This window comes from Pyrus communis, chromosome 5 (assembly GCF_041283825.1).
Source record: "Pyrus communis isolate YQ-2024b chromosome 5, ASM4128382v1, whole genome shotgun sequence".
NCBI lineage: Eukaryota > Viridiplantae > Streptophyta > Magnoliopsida > Rosales > Rosaceae > Pyrus > Pyrus communis.
In genome coordinates, this window is record NC_142569.1 from 26,665,171 (window position 1) to 26,682,311 (window position 17,141).

The window sequence follows — 17,141 nt, forward strand, 5'->3', positions numbered from 1 at the left end:
ATTCTGGCTCTTTTTGCCTCTAGCCTGCCCATGGCTCTCTCTTCTTGGCACAAATTGTGTCTTCCTCTTTGTGAAAGTAGATGCAACCTTTTTTTTTTGTTGAACAGCTTTAAGTTTTTTTATTTAATCACTTTGAGTTTAGTTTTAAATGATTTTAATTAAAATTTGTAAAGCTTCTAATAATTTATCCATGTGGCAATACATGTGGGTTCAAATATATACCATCAGCACACTAACTGAAAATTTGACGGAATTCTATTGGAATGACCATATTGATTTGCAACATCAATATACAAGGACTACATTTATTGATTTTTATTTTCAGGAACCATCTTAATGCTAAAAGTCAATTTGAGGGACTACTTGTGATAAAAATCCTAAAAAAATTGATGCTAATTTAGAACGACACTAAAATATTGAGGGTGTTTTAGATATTAACAAAAGATAGGAACAAACAACCAAACAAATAGAGGCAGATAGTATTTCCGTCTTATTAAGTTACAAATTAAGAAAAGAACTTGTAAAGAGTTGTGGCTAATTAAGGGGAGGCTTCATTTCTGATTTTATAGCAGTAACCAACTGATCATACGCTTCTCCCCTTGCATTCTTCATCTCCGGTGACCACATTTCCGGTACGGCCTAACAAACAACCAAACAAATAGAGGCAGATAGTATTTCCGTCTTATTAAGTTACAAATTAAGAAAAGAACTTGTAAAGAGTTGTGGCTAATTAAGGGGAGGCTTCATTTCTGATTTTATAGCAGTAACCAACTGATCATACGCTTCTCCCCATGCATTCTTCATCTCCGGTGACCACATTTCCGGTACGGCCTCCTTTATGGTTTCCAACAATGCGAACTTGGTCACCTATATATAAAATAAATTGTTCACTAAGGCACATATTTAGAAAAGAAGAATTCGAACGCAAAACTTCGCGTGCAAGGACAAACATTATTCTTATGTACTTAGTTATGGTGAAGCATATACCTCATAATGTTCATCTACCACTCCAGACTTGAAGTGGACACCACCTAATCTTTTCAAGGTTGACTCTCTCACTGTAACCTTGCCTGCTTTCCTGAGTTGAACTGCTGATTCACAAGTCTGGAACACAAATCAAGGATTAGTGATCGAACCCAAGTTAATTATAATTAACTCGTATGTAATAGTATCACACTAGCGGCTTAATTATATTTACCATAACAAATACAGACATGGCATGAGGCTTGAGCTTTGGGTTCTTCTCAAGAGGAATATTAGAGTCCCTCAAGAAAGAGAACAGCTTCTGAGCTGATGGTGCAATTTCAAAGATCCTGCAAATGGAAGTCCCAGTTGGTTCAAAACCTTTCTTTTGACATCGTATATAAACTATGAAGTGCAGATGAAAAAAGAACGAAACGGAAGAATTGGGTGCTATATTATAGCTTTGTATTGGCTAATTTTGCGATTTATGTAAAACAGACTTACTTCAAGAAGAACTTAAGGCCCAAATCAGCAGCATTCTGCTTCATCACACCCCATGACTTCACCACCAGTGTTTCCTGTTCTTCTGTGAAAACTTTGCCTTCCATGCTATAACAATTTAATTGTCACAAAAAGTGGAGCTCTAAGAATTTTAACTTAACTGATTGAAAATTGTATTGACGATATGAACAATGAGATCAATATTCTTTGGCAGAGAATATATATAGTAAAAGCCAGTGAAGATTAGATTTAGAGGCAACTCTTCAGGGCACTGGAGAGCCATTCTCCTTATAGATTTCAATTTTTAGCAAACAACTTTGATTATATAGCACATGTTCCAAAACTAGGGGCTGTCCGAGGCAATATTTGGAGAACATGGTTTTAGGTGGATGAGGATTCTCTTCGGATTCTCTTTGTGAGGATCCTATCTTATCTTTTCATCGTACATTGTGTGGTTAGTTTTCGTTAGGTACAGTTTGTGTTTAATTTTAAATAAAAAAATTCATAATGATTTCTGACCACAAGATGCACGATGAACGGATAGAATATGAGGATCCAAAATCACAAAGAGAATTTGGATGAGATCAAAATCTGTTTTAGGTTTTTCCTTATCAGGTCTTGGCAACTAAAGTGACGCAAGCCATAACATCGGATTTGCATAGAGGAAGGCAAAGTTTTTGTCTCAACTTTATTGCCCAATATCTTTGAGGCTAATAAGATATTTGTCACCAATGACTAATTAATCATATCTTATTTATTTGTCACCACTGACTAATTAATCGTATCTTATTTAGGCTGCGCAAGCATTGTACGAGGTCCTTTGCTTGGCATAGCATACGCATTGACCTTTGTCCCGGCACATAAAAGTGGGAAGTGGGTTGGAAGAGTCATCTCCTTGCACAAAACGACAGGAATGTAATATTGTAACCCTTCAGAGTTGGGAAGAGCCAAAGACTAAGCTTTGTATTTTAATTCAAGAATATAATTTTTTCTGAATTAAAACATTTTATTAATTATGTCCATTTTGTCTATTTTATAGAAAATTTTAATAGCCTCAAGCCTACAGTTGTAGAACCATAAGATATAAGGAAGAAGATCTAAATTGTCCTCTTGAAGAAGTTGAGCCTAATGACGTCGTGTCTCATATTTTCTTAGAGTTTGTTTGTTTTATCTTTGTGGTTTAGTGAAATGGTGAGTTTAGGATGAGAGTTTTAAAATCAATTTAATGTTATTCTTAAAGCAACCTAATCAACTATTATTTACAACCTAAAGCAACCTAATAAATTATTATTATTATTTTTTTTTATAATTTCAAATTTTTTAGTGGTTTACCCTGCTCTCTACCTCCCACATAGTTCATACAATTCTTTTGATTCTTTCTATTAAATTTAAGGGTAATGCTAGGGAGACTTAATTTGTAAACAAAAATTTGAAAACTAAAGAACATGGAAGTTGATGATTAGTTTATTACTTAAACAGTGATAAACACGCTCATTTCTATTGGTGTTACATCATTTAGTTAGCAAATTTTGTCTCCAAATTTTGTCTCCCTAGCATTGCCTAAATTTAATTGATCTTTCAGTTTTGTAAAGATTATCCAATTGTTCTGTTATGGGTTCATAATTTTTTCTCATTACATATCTAAAAAGCCCTTTTTCACATAGAATTTTGACGCCGTCACTGTCCCCAATCACATCTTCAAACTCAAACTTGTAATTTTGACATGATATTTTTTTAGTATTTTATAGAATATTTTAAAAAAATTCAGTGAAACCCTTTTTTATCCTCCAAAAACTTGTATATCTATTGAAGGGAAATAATGAGATTTATGTGGGATTTCTAGTGACTAGCATGCATATACAATTCTAAATTTATATACATAAGCAACGGAAGCATATTATCACATATTATCAAAGTTATAGTCATGCAAATCCCCTTCAAGAAGCATAGGTTCATATATGCATCTAACAAAATATTGAAGAACAAAGTGAAGGTTGAGTTTTATACCTCTTGATCTAGACTTTAGACCAAGGATAGACCACATCCAAGCTCTTTGTTCTTGGAACTCCTTGAGTCTAGCCTCCCTCCTTGATTCTTCCACCTTGATAGATTTGGAACTCCTTTGATTCTCCTCTAGTCTCCAAAGTAGAAAACCTCTAAAGATCCACACCCACTAGTGTAGTGAGATAGATGTTGGAATAACCAAAAGGAGAAGAGATGATCAACTATTTCCCCTCTTGGTGGCTGGCTATGTATGTGTGTAGAGAGAGAGAGAGAGTGACTTGTTTTTCTCTTGTTGAAAAGTTCACACAAAAAGCCCTAATGAAACTTTTTCATTAAACTCCCTTTATAAAGGTAAAAGAAGTAAGTCAACTAATTGACTCTTTCTCTCTCTTCTTTCCTCATCTTTGGCCAGCCCCTTAGTGTAGGTTTGAACTTTGGGTTTGGGCCCGATAATGAACCCAAACTTTTCTTTAAGATCGAAGCGATCTTTCATTGCTTCCAAGATTTCTTTAGACTTTCTAATTAATCATGAGACTTAATTAATCCAATTAATTAGTTCCATCATCCTTTAGTTGTCTCAACACAAGAGTGTATCGGTGTACAATCGTTTTAGGTTCTAATTAGCGAGACAGTGAGGTGATTGGTATCAATCCAATTGATTAGTATTTATCCAATTGCTCAGTGAATTAAAACTTACTTTCAATTATCCTTCTTCTTTGATGACTACTTATTTAATCATCTAGAAGAACCCACAAGCCATGAGTGACATCTAACCATATATCATGGCTACCCAAGCAAATGTAGAATTTGGTGGGAGAACCTATTTAGTTGGAATTACATTGTAATTCGATCCTTCTCTAATACAATACTCACAATCACATTACTATGGTATGGATACTTAATGTCCAACCCTTAATGTGATTATACCAAGTTAAATGATTCAATTGAGTTGTATAGGAACACTTTCAATCATTACACTTGATACTTCAGCCGAAGATTCCTGAATCATATCTTAGAGTATTCTTCCTCTCATAACGAGGATTAGAGATCCCTTGTTGATCATTCACATGCCTCTGAGAATAAATCACTGACCCTAACAATGCATAGAAAACATCCAAGATGAAATGTGGTCACGTTTCATTATCAAATGATCAGTAATGTATCCCTAAGACAACTATGATGTCTCATGTCAAAGGATTACTTACATTATTCCAACCAGTAGAGTTACTTGCTTGACATGTGAGTAGACCTTCATGCAAGTACTCTTGTTTGATTGTGTTCAATGAATTCATTCCGTTAATGAGCACCTGCATACTTGTCTTAATGTCACTACAAAAATGGCTTGAGACTTTCAATCCTTCCCATTTGAAAGGGACATAGTATGTACTAGTCTATGTATTGTCAGTGTCCCTTTGACAATCCTATGACTAAGAACCTTTTGGACATTATGGTTATGTGAAGAAGGTCCCTGCAGTCTAACATCATTAGATTACTTCTTCCATCAATCCATTGTCCATGGATTCACTATTTTGGACGTATATCGTTTATTGAGATAGTCTTAATGAGTGACTTTGCCGTTTTGCTATATTAGAGTTATCTACACATACAGACATTGTCCTGAAAGGTTTCTTCCAAAGATTGACTTTCAGGGCATATCTCCAACATCTGTACGCTAACTTTTCTATCAACATGAGAGTTCTTTCTTTATCTGAGAGTTCATTCTCAGCACTTATGCGAGTCTTCATCTCAGGCGTTTTCTTCAGCCACCGGCCCTTGGCTGGGTTTGGGTCGGTGATAACCCTTTTTTCTTTTTCTTTGTCTCTCTTCCCTCTTCTGTACGCCAGGTTCTCCCTCTTTTTCTGACCTATTTTTCTCCGCTTTCCAACCCGATTTGGTACTGATTCAACTACTCTTAAGCTTTAACCGGAAAAGCTTAATTCCGACTTCCCTTTTCCCCTTCTACCTCTAGATTTCTCATATCCCTGGCTCCAATCAATCCATTTTCTACCTATCCCCTGTTTTGGCTTCTCTTCATCCTATAATGTTATAGATCTGTGTTCATTTTCTGTTACCGCGGTTTGTGGCCATCTTGGAAGGTGTGTTGAGCTCTAACTCCTGTGTGCAGTTTGCATTGTTGCTTGTGGGAGGTTTTTTCCACTAGCTTCCTTTACTTGTTCGTTGTGGATTTGGACTTTGTGGTGCTTGGTGGTGGAGGGTGGAGCGTTCTTCTTTTCCATTATGGTGTTGGTTTGTAGTCAGCGGCTTTGGCAACAGCGACATAGTTGTTAGGGTTTTTTTGCTTTTTGTTTGTATATTTTGGGCTCAATCGGTTGGTTGGGCTCTGTTTTAGTGTTGATTTGGGATCCATTTTTCAGTTTAGTGCTCACATTGTATTTGGACCTCTTTCTGTATGTTTGTTGTTGTGGTATTATATTTTACGCTTGACCAAAACAAAATATAAAAAAAAAAAAAAAAAAATATACAAAATTCCATACTTTTTTGCTTTGTAATAGCCCATTCTTAAGGCCTCTTCTTCAACTTCAAACTAAAGAAAATTCAATAAGAACAAAACTTGTTATATCCATTTTCCATTCAAATCATGTAGTTCAATCCCAACACAACTTTGCCGAAACAAACATAAAGCCATCAAAATTACACTCAAGATAGTTCTTGAGTTTGGAGATTGTGTTCAAGCTTCTTGTGTCTGGCTTGCTAGTCCGTTGGGTTTGCAAGTTGATGCGACATGTCAGGTTAGTAACTGAAGGGACGAGGATCCTCTCAGGATTCTCTTTGTGAGGATTCCAGGGATCACATCATCGTGTTTGTTTATTGTACATTGTGCGACAAGTTTTTATCAAGTATTGTTTATGTTCAATTTTAAATTAAAAAAATTTAAAATGATTTCTGGCCGGAGGATGATAGATGAACGGATAATAAATAGACACGATAAAGTAATCCACATAATCTTCACAAAGAGGATCCGAAAATGATCCTATTCCTAATTGAAGGAACTAAAGAATGGGTTTTTCAAATTGCAAGTGACCTTTCAAAAGATCAATTTGCTTTCTTTTCGCTGCGAGTGATCTATTTCAGGACCTACTTCCTTAAATCATGTTGAAGCTCTGGCAGCTAGAAGGGGGTGGGTGGCTTTGGTCTTGTCGCAAGGATTCTCCTAGGTGCACATTGAAGCAGACGCTCTGCAAGTTGTGATTCCCACTTAGCAAAGAATTCTGACTTATCTATAATTGTTGGAATTATTGAGGATGTAAGGATGTTGTTGCTAAATCTAAATGCCTCAAAATTTTCTTTGTTAAGAGACATGCATGCGAATTATGTTGCACATCGATTAACATTTGCTTCAAGGATCCTCCTAATTTTCTCTAGATTTGTTGTACAATTGTATATAGATTGTAGTTTTCGTTGAATTCCTTTATTTTGGCTTTCGAGCATGTAGGGTTTCTTTCTAAGCCCACTAATATCTCTTCATCTCCCTAAGTTTAGGAATGTGTAAATCTCATGATTGATTTATTTGCCTGTTTTTCCTAAAACATCTTACATGTATTTGTATATATTGTATGCACAATAATGAAAGATATTGAGGGAAACAAATTTTTTACATGGTATCATCATAGTTCTAGGATTACGTACTATTTCCTTTGATCATGCATTCTTCCTTCTTCTTCTTCTCCAATGGCTTCCCCCGATTCTATTCTGCTACTATTCCTTTTCTTCATAGCTGAACACCGCTCATTTTCTTAAACACCCTAAAACTAATTACCTTTGTTGGGCTCCGTCAGATTCAATTGTTTCTTATCAGTCATGATCTATGAAATTCATCGATGGTTCCCATCTTTGTCCCTCCCCATCATCCCTTACCGTAAACATATAGATGAAGATAAAGCCCTTGCTTATGTTCGTAATCCTACCTTTGCAACTTGACATTGTCACGACCAGCCCATCATCAATTACATCACCACCACTCTCACATAATAGGTTCTCTCTTTAACCATGGGCCCTGTCCTATTTCTAGCTCATACTCCTAGGATGGTTCTTGTGGAAATCATGGCTTTGATAATGGAGGGTTTCGTGGAAATCGTAACTCTGGCAATGGAAATTGTGGCATTTCTCGCTAGAACAATCGGAAGGAAACGAATTCTCTTGCACTACAGTCTTGGGCTCCAGCCTTTGCATAGAATCAGTGGGGTAGGCCCATGCCATATCAGTTTCTCCAAAGTGGATTTTGTCCCCGTTCTTCTAACCTAATCTCTTAGGCACTGCTCCCCCTCCGTGGTGTCTTATATATTCCCCTAATCAACACATTATTGTTGCAAGCTTGGATCACTACAATAACCCTGACGCCTTTCCTCCATTTGCTAGTACTAAGACTGTTCAACCCGCTGATATTCCTTGATATCCAGATACCGACGCAACACATCATACGAGGGCTAGCCCAACTCTTTTCAAAACCCTCAGCTTTATGTAATAACTTTGTTTTGTTTAGGTAATGGGGACTTTATGTCTATTACCCACACTAGTAGCATTTCCTTATCTTTTGGTCATTCTGAATTTTATCTAGAGAAAAACTTGTACTCTTTTGCTCAATTCACTTAAGAAAATCTTGTTTTCTTTCTCTTTGCTCCTAACTTTTACCAAATCTATGACTTACGTATTGGTGCGTTACTTTTTCAGACCCTCTAGAAGTGGCTTGTATCCCTTGTCTTTTCGCTCCACCAATCCATCCTTAGATAATGCTCTTGCTGCTATTTTTTCCTATGTCTGCCATAACCTCTTGGGTTACCCATCTTCATCAGTGTTATCTCATTTAGGATCACTCTCATAACTTTTGCAAACACTGAGCTCTCAGCAAGTCTTATCAACAAACTTTTTTGCATAATACTGATATTACGCACTGTTTATTTTAAATAATTCATTCCGATATATGGATGTCACGTGTCTTTTGTTAAAGGCTTTCTTTAAAATATACCATTTACGGATGAATATTCTCTTTACTCTTGAATTTATCCTATGCGTTACAAATTTGAAGTTTTCAACAACTTCCAAACACTATTTATAATTAGAAATGTATTTAATGGGGTTGCGAAAAATCTTCAAAGTGATAATGGCACTGAGTACGTCAATAATTCCTTTTCTACTTTTTGCAAACAAAATGGCATTATTCAATGCTTCTTCTCTTGTCCTCATATACCATAACAAATGGCCTCACTGAACGCAAACACGGGCATATGGCCACCATGATTCGTATTCTCTAATCCACATCTAAAATTCCTCATAACCTTTGGGCTGGAGCCGCACTCACCTTCATGCATCTCATCAATCATCTTTCCATTCCCGTTCTCAGTTAAGCCACTTCCTCCTCTTGCCTCTATCAATGTCACCTACATATTCTTATTTGGTAAAAATGATTTCATTTCACACATGAATAATGTTACAACTTAGGTATATATATACAAGCATTTTGTAACCACTTAGAGAAACAAACTAACATATTTCTTAACCACTAAGAAATATCTTTTGATGGTATAGTTACAATATTTCCCTTTATATCCCCCCTCAAATTAAACTGAGGAATTCGAAGTTGAAGTTTGTCACGAAGAAAGATGAATCTGGACTTAGACAAAGACTTTGTGCAAACATCAGCCACTTGATCTTGAGTACAAACAAAATGCACAGAAATATGTTTAGCCAAGACTTTTTCCCGAATGTAATGATAGTCTATTTCTACATGCTTTGTCTGAGCATGAAAAATAGGGTTTTTGGCCAAAGATATGGCAGAAATGTTGTCACAGTTGGGGAGAACTAGGCAAGTAATAGCCAATATCCACCATTAACTGATATACCCAGGTAATGTCAGAGCCAGTTTTGGCTAGAGATCTGTATCTGCCTCTGTGGAAGATCAGGTAACAGTTGGTTGCTTCTTAACACTTCAGCTAATCAATGAGTTGCCTATATAAACACAATAAGCTCCAATTGATCTTATGTCAAGGGCACATCCAGCCCAATCAGCATCTAAGAATGCTATGATGGTGGGAGTGGTTGAACACATGGAGAACCATAGACCAAGATCAAGGGAACCCTTAAGGTACATGAGGATTTGTTAACTGCTTGAAAGTGTGAAATTCTGGGATTTTGCATGTATTGGCAGACAAGATTAACTATAAAACTGAGATATGGCCATGTCTAGGTTAGATATTGGAGAACACCAACTAATGAACGATACTTAGAAGCATTTTCACATGAGGGAGAGTTATGATCAAGTTTGGAGGTGCTGAGTGGGGTACTACAAGGTTTAGCTCCAATCATGTTGGCTTTGGATAATAGATCCAAGATGTATTTGGTATGGGATAGGAAGGTACCTGAGGAAGATCTTTTAACTTCAAGACCAAGAAAGTAGTGGAGAGGTCCAAGGTCCTTGATTGGGAACATGGAGCTGAGTTGCTGAATTACTTGTCGACATGCTGCAGAATTAAAACCAGTGACCAAAATATCATCAACACAGACAAGAATGAAAATTATATCTGGAACCTTTTTGATAAACAACGAATGATCACTTGGAGATTCAATAAAGCCAAGAGAGTGAAGAGCACCATGAAACTTCTCATACCAAGCTCTCGGAGCTTGTTTTAAACCATATAAGGATCTATGCAAGTGACATACATGAAATGGCTTAGTTGAATCTTCAAATCTAAGAGGTTGTTGCATGAAAATTGATTCATTGAGTGTCCCATGTAAAAGGGCATTGCTAACATAAAGTTAGTTCAAAAACCAATCAAATTGAGCTGCAAGAGTAAGGAGAAGTATAATGGTAGCTGGTTTAGCTATAGGACTAAAAGTTTTAGTGTAATCTAAACTTTCCTATTGATTGAACCACTTAGCAACTAGCCGGGTTTTGTACCTGTCTATAGTGCCATCGGGCTTTCTCTTGATTCGGAAGATCCATTTGCAACCTACAATATTCTGTGATGAAGACTTAGGAACAAGAAACCATGTTCTAGTGTTGATAAGAGCATGGACTTCCTCTTGCATTGCTTGGCGCCAATGAGGGTACTTTGAGGCTTCAAGGTAGATGTTGGGTATGTAGTCCACTGAGAGATGGGTGGGTAAGGGGTGTTTAGTGGTAGTGAAAGCTTGAGGTTTGGAGATGCCAGATTTAGACCTTGTTTGCATTTAATGAGTGTTAGTGGGTTGAATAAGGTTGGTGGGAATAGGATCTGAAATTGCCACTGGAGGACTTGAGGTGGTACTGGGGGAATGTATATGGGAAATGAAAGGTGGAATGGAGAAGGACATAGTTGGTGAAGTGGTATTAACAGGTGTAGGCGAAAAAGTAAACGTAAAAGTAAAAGTGGATGGTGTAGCGGATCTAGATCGAGTATGCGAGGTTGGAGATGGGGTTGTGGAGTTTGACATATGGTGGAATGGAAAACTGGATTCATTGAAAAGAACGTGCCTTGAAATGTACACCTTATTGGTTGCAGGATCAAGACACTTGTATCCTTATGATTTAGGCTGTAGCCGAGAAATACATATGCCTTACTTTTAGGATCTAGCTTCGAGGAAGTATAGGGCTTGAGCCATGGGAAACAGGCATAACCAAAGACCTTTAAAAATTCATAGTTTGGTGTTAGATGATACAGAGATTCCCAAGGAGATTGTCTGGATGCAGTGGGCAATCTGTTAATAAGATAAATTGCTGTGTTAAATGCCTCAACCCAATATATGTGTGGCACTTTAGAAGCTGCAAAAAGAGTGTGAGCATTTTCAACTAAGTGACAATGCCTCACCCTTGCATCTTTAGGTGTCTGTTTCACTACCTTGGTCCTTATATCAAACACAAATGAATGAGTCAATCTTTGGAATGTGTCTTTTTCGGTTATAGTGTTAACCACAAAGGTATTGTTGATTAGATCCCATCATTGGTCGTGTCTACGACTTTAGGCATGTTTTATTTAACAAATTATAATTCCTTTTTCTCTTTGCAGGTTTCATCTCCCTTTTATCTCATTGAACTAGACATTCAACTTACTTCTCTTTTTATTGCCTCTCTGCCAGCACTTCAGGCCCTAGGCCTACAATCTAGCCCCCTCTGCTTTAGCCACGGTTTACAGTATGCAACTTTAGCCCTAGCTTCATCTCATGTACACATGTCCCTGCGGCAGCCAATCCTTACTGCACCCTTTACGATATCATTTCATCAATCGTCCAGGTATTCTTCTTTTCTTTGTAATGTTGTTCTTGTTATGTTTGAAGCTGCTCTAATTGCTGATGCATAACCTTCTATTTCTTCGTGTTTAGAGCCAACATGTCACCTTATGTGCACCATTCTTCACGATGGATTTCCAAACCAAGTTCTGCACTAACGGCATCGTAAGATATCATCTCCTTCGTGCTTTAGTTGTTGCTGCTTATATTTTGGAACCGACTTGTTTTACCTAGGCTTATAAACATGTTGAATGGTGGAATGCTAAGTCTGAGGACAATCCATACTCTCTTAAAAATTTCCAGATGGACCTTGGTTTCGTCGATTCCTTCTCAAAATCTTGGGGGTTGTAAATGGGTGCTTTGCATAAAATGAAAATCCAATGGGAGCATCTAGCCATACAAAGCTCATCTAGTCGCCAAAGGGTTTCACCAATAACTAGGTATTGATTATGATGATACGTTCAGCCCAGCCGTCAACCCCTCTATGATTTGCACATTCACATTCTAGGGGTCTCTCGTGGTTGGTCCCTTCGTCAATTACATGTTCAGAATGTTTTTTCTGCATGGCTTATTCAAAGAACATCTATATGAAATAGCCCCCCTGGCTTCATCGATCCTTCTCGACCACACTATGTTTGCAAACTTCATAAGGCTCTTTACAGGTTTTCAGCGAAGTCAGGCAGATTTTTCTCGGTTTGTTTTTTTATCATGGATCTCACACTATGTTTCTTCTTCTATATGTGGATGACATTGTTGTAACCGGAAGTGTTTCATTTATTCCTTATGATTTATTAATGTTATTTGCTTTGCTTTTGACATTAAGGACCTTGACCCTCTTAGCTATTTATTGGGGGCTTTAGGTTTACTTTCTTAATAACAGCCTTCACTTATTTCAGTTCAAATATGTGTATGATCTCCTCCATTGTCATAGCATGCTTGATTGCAAGCGAACAACCACTCCACTAGCCGACAAAGTCCCTTTATTTGCTTTTGATGGTGAACTTTGTCCACTCCTGCCACTGACCGTGAATTAGTGGGTTGCCTCCAATTGGGCCCCGGACGGTCGCCCTGCCCTCACTGGGCCTGGGCCGCCCCTGCCTCCAATATCTTACTATGACTCTGATGCGAGAATTATACGCACACAAATTAAACCCTCTTTTTGACAATTGTAGTATAGATATAAGTAGGGATCGTTCTTAACCGGGGATTAGGAGGGATTGCAAAATCACTTGGAAACTGACTCAAAAACGTAAAATCAAGTTTAAAACACTAAACTAGACTCAAAGAATGCAAAACTAAGCACTTAAAACACTAAAACAAATCAAAAGACTCAAAACAGCCCCAAGACACTCAAAACTGCCTTAAAAACACTTTCTGGGCAGTTTTGAGCACTTTGGTGAATTTGGACGAATTTGTGTAACAAATTGAATCAAAACTCTTATAAACACAAACTAAGACACTTTCTAACTAAATTGGACAATAAAGTAAAGGGGGATTGAGTTTTGGACGAAATTAAACTAAATGCACAGATTGCAATTTAAAACAGAATGTAAATATGAATTTGTGATAGAATTGAATGGATGGGAAGCTAGCTAAGGGGTTCATCTCCACACATGTTATACTTGCATATAAAACGATTTCCAATTGCTTTTCAATAAACCATGAATTCTCAACGCCCCAGATTAACCGTGAATTGCACTAATTAACCCTCAGATTTTCCTAACGTTATTGAATTGGATGATTGCATACGACAACCCAAAGCATTCCCCACAAGTTCCCTATATGAACTGCATAATAGAGATACAAGCAAGAATCATTAAGTTCTTTGAAAACCATAAGCATTGACGAAGCACTCGTTACTATGAACTGCATGAAACTTATGCCAAGAATTTACTTAACGCAATTGAGCTCATCAACTTTTACTACTTGTGAATATAAGTTTGTAACGATTAGGTGAAACTCACTTATATTCTAGCGTCATATTCATGCATGAAAATTAAGCGTGCACTCCCAATAAACATACATAAATAAGTTATCAATCAAACAGTTAAACAAATTGAATTCACAACTTATGAAACGCAATTAGAAGTAATCAAATCATATTGCAAGCATAAACATGTATTTCGAATCCCCCCTAGCCAAGGGGGGGGTTTAGTTCCTCATACGTACAATACAAAGAGAATTGAAATTAAACATTGAAATCAAAGGAAAAGAAACACCTAAACATTCCAACAACTCAAACTTGAATTGTATGAACGTTTAGGCCCTCTTCTCTTCATCTTTGTTGCGGCACAAGGTCTAAGGATAGTGTTTTGCACGGCTTTAAGGGAAGTTTCTGGAGTGGTGGGTGAATGTATGGCAAGACTTGTGGAATTGGTGCTGGAAATGGATAAGAGGGCACGGCAATGGTTGTGTGATGGTGTTTGTGGCTGAATGGCAAGGGGATGTGGATGTGTGGAATGGAGTGAATGGATGAATTTCTGTGTTGAATGGGAATTCTCTTTTGTGGCTGCAATGGATGCTTATTTATAGGTGGATGAATGATTAAAAGAGGGAATATGACAGCTAGGAGGGAATGATTAAAGAGGGCTGCTAGGTTGGAATTGCATGTGGAATGGCTGGAATGAAGGAGTAATGCACGGCATAGGCTTGTTTGGGTGCATGTGGCTGCAAGCTAGGGTGAATGATGATGAATGCATGTGCAATGACAGCTAGGTTGGTTGTTTATTGAAGGGGGAAAGCTGGAAATGCAAGGGAATGTGCACGGCAATGATGGGTTCTTTGGTGATGAATGTGGCTGCAAGGTGTGGATGATTATGGGTGCATGTGGGTGAATTATAGAATGGGAAAGAGTGGAATTGCAAAAGGAGAATGCATGTGCACGGCAATGATGGAATTAGGGGTGAATGTGCATGTGGAATGACAGCTAGGTTATGATGATGAATGCATGTGGATTAGGTTGGAAATGCAAGGGGAATGCACGGATTAGAGAGTTCTTTTGTTGATGATTGTGTTGGTGATGAATGTGGAGTGGCTGGAATGCAAGGGGGAAGGTATGGTTATGGTTATGATAAGTGGTAAGTGTATGGTTATGATAAGTGTATGATATGTGGTGACTATGGTTTGGTCTTCAATTTCGTCCATCTACTTGGCTTTAAGCATATGCAATCCATTTAATGCCCCAAACTACTCCAAAATGCACCAAAATGCACTTTCTTGCTCCTTTAGCCCTTTGGACCTACAAACACACGAAAATAGCTTAAAGTACTAAAATTACTAAGTACTAGCAACATAAATGCAAGAAAACAAGCAAACTAAGGCGCATAAATATGCTCCTATTAGACTCACCCGGATCTTGTAAGATTATGAACACGAGACAAGATATTTCAAGCTAGTGGATTAAGTCCAATTGGCATAAGAAAACCTTATAAGAATTGGTAGATTGATTCCATTTGATGGAGGATTCAATCTTATGTTAGAATTGATATGAGATAGAAAGTACAAGTAGTTTTCTATGTGGATTCTAATAGGGAATTTTATTATGATATGAGAAGGATTATATATCTATATATATACATATACATATACATAACTAGTGATAATAACAATGAGGACAATTATACCAAGGGCAATGATGATTAGGATTGAATGAACTGTTAAATGAATTGTTGGAGGATAACCAGGATTAAATATGCTTTGAAACTAGTTGTTATAAATGAAAAAGAAGAATTGAACAAATGATTGATCGGTGTTTACCTTGAACTTGAGGTATTCGATGAATTGACTGTGAGTAAGAATTTTATGCCATTCAAAATTAGTTGTTCTGAAAATATTCTTCATAATGAAATTAATGAATTCAAAATAATGATGCAAATATAATTTGAAAATAAGTTTTATTGCAAAATTACACTGAAACTTACAATTGATTTACTGACGATTGAGTCATCAAGTGAGAAAATGACTGATGAAAAGGATATTGGTGCATGCATGCATCCTTGACATTCTAAAATTAAAAGTGTTTACAATTTTTTATTTCTTTGGGTGCAGTGTGAACTCAAAGAAACTTTTGATTAAGAAAATAGTGGAAATTCCAAACTTGTTCCTTTATCCACCGTAGTCCACTTCTTATAGACTTGGAAAAGGGCTTGGAAGACTTGCTTTTACTATTTCATGAATGATGACTTGCTTTTCACTATTGATGAACCGTGGAAATTGTTAGAATAATTGCTTCTTTTATTGTGGAATCACGAGATGGAAGATTGAATGACTCCAAAATTTGTCAGAATCATTAGTGGGAACATGCTGGTTGATTGAATAATTCCATGGAATTATTGGTGCGAATAATGCCTAAACATCTTAACACTTCACATGGTTGATTTTGGAAAGATGACTGAAATTTTCACATGACTCTTATGCAAATGGGTCCTGGGAATCCTGGTAATCGGCCCACTTGGCTGACTGTGTTTTTTGGCTTGTTGAGTTGGATGGTTGTTGTGAGGATGTGTCTGAAGATTCGAAGTCTGCGGCTTCTTCTTGTTCTTCTTCAGTATGGAGCATCACTACTTCTGCAAGTAATTGTTGTGCTAAATCTTCAAGCTAAGTGGCTTTATTTTTCTTTGAGTCTGACGATTTGGAAGACTTGACTGTTCCGTTAAGGGATGAAGATGGACTAATGTTCGATAATGATTGTACCAGGATGATTGGCAATGATGGCTGTGTTGGTTATGTCGTAATGACTGGAGATGGAGTAATGGGAAATTCTGTGAGGACCTGATCGATTGTCTTCTCATGGTTGAATTTATCCCACTACTTGACTGATCTGGCTCTGTAGACTTCACTTGTTTCAACTTCATAATTCCACTTCATGATCCATGGGACTTTGTACTTGGCCATGAATATTGGGAGAAGTGTAATTCTGTAGTTGAATCGGCTTTTATCAAATTCTTATTGGAAACTGGCAAAAAGGACATGCATAAGTTCTTCTGGTAGGAGACTAGCTATTGGGCCTTGAGTTGACCACCATTTTGGGAACCATCCAAGAAAATTCAATTTGAAACTCTTTTTAAAATTAATGAACCATGAATGACTAAAATCTTCTGTTTGATGAAGAAAGACGTTAGTCCATGCATCAATGTAATTAAAGTAATTGTAACAGTTATTGGGAATGTGGACATATTGGGTATAAAGAGGTTTGGTTTTGTAAAGGGGGATTCCCCAATTTGATTCGTTTAAAAACCTTCCAATGTAAAGAGAATGATAGAGGATTTTGTTTTCATGGGTTTTGATGTAGAGAGGTTTAATTGAAATGGACTCAGTTTCACTGAGAATGGCTTGATAATATTTCAATGTTTTGTATGACTCTGCAGGGTGATAATGAAAGTTGGGTAGAATGATGGTTTTGGCTAATTTTTCTGGTGCTTGTTCTTGATTAAGATTAAAAGGGATACTGAAAA

The 17,141-nt window shown here is 37.1% G+C and overlaps 1 protein-coding gene across 1 annotated transcript; it reads right to left on the bottom strand.

Annotated features, from left to right (window-relative positions):
* Positions 1 to 447: 447 nt before the first annotated feature.
* On the bottom strand, positions 448 to 1,760 carry LOC137726186 (anaerobic nitrite reductase HBII). Its single transcript, XM_068465068.2, has 4 exons — positions 1,468 to 1,760; positions 1,199 to 1,313; positions 988 to 1,104; positions 448 to 867 (listed from the first exon to the last, which is right to left on the bottom strand). Exons 1-4 carry the CDS (start codon positions 1,569 to 1,571, stop codon positions 727 to 729), a joined length of 477 nt encoding a protein of 158 aa, XP_068321169.1. The 5' UTR covers positions 1,572 to 1,760; the 3' UTR covers positions 448 to 726.
* Between the last annotated feature and the right edge of the window lie 15,381 nt (positions 1,761 to 17,141).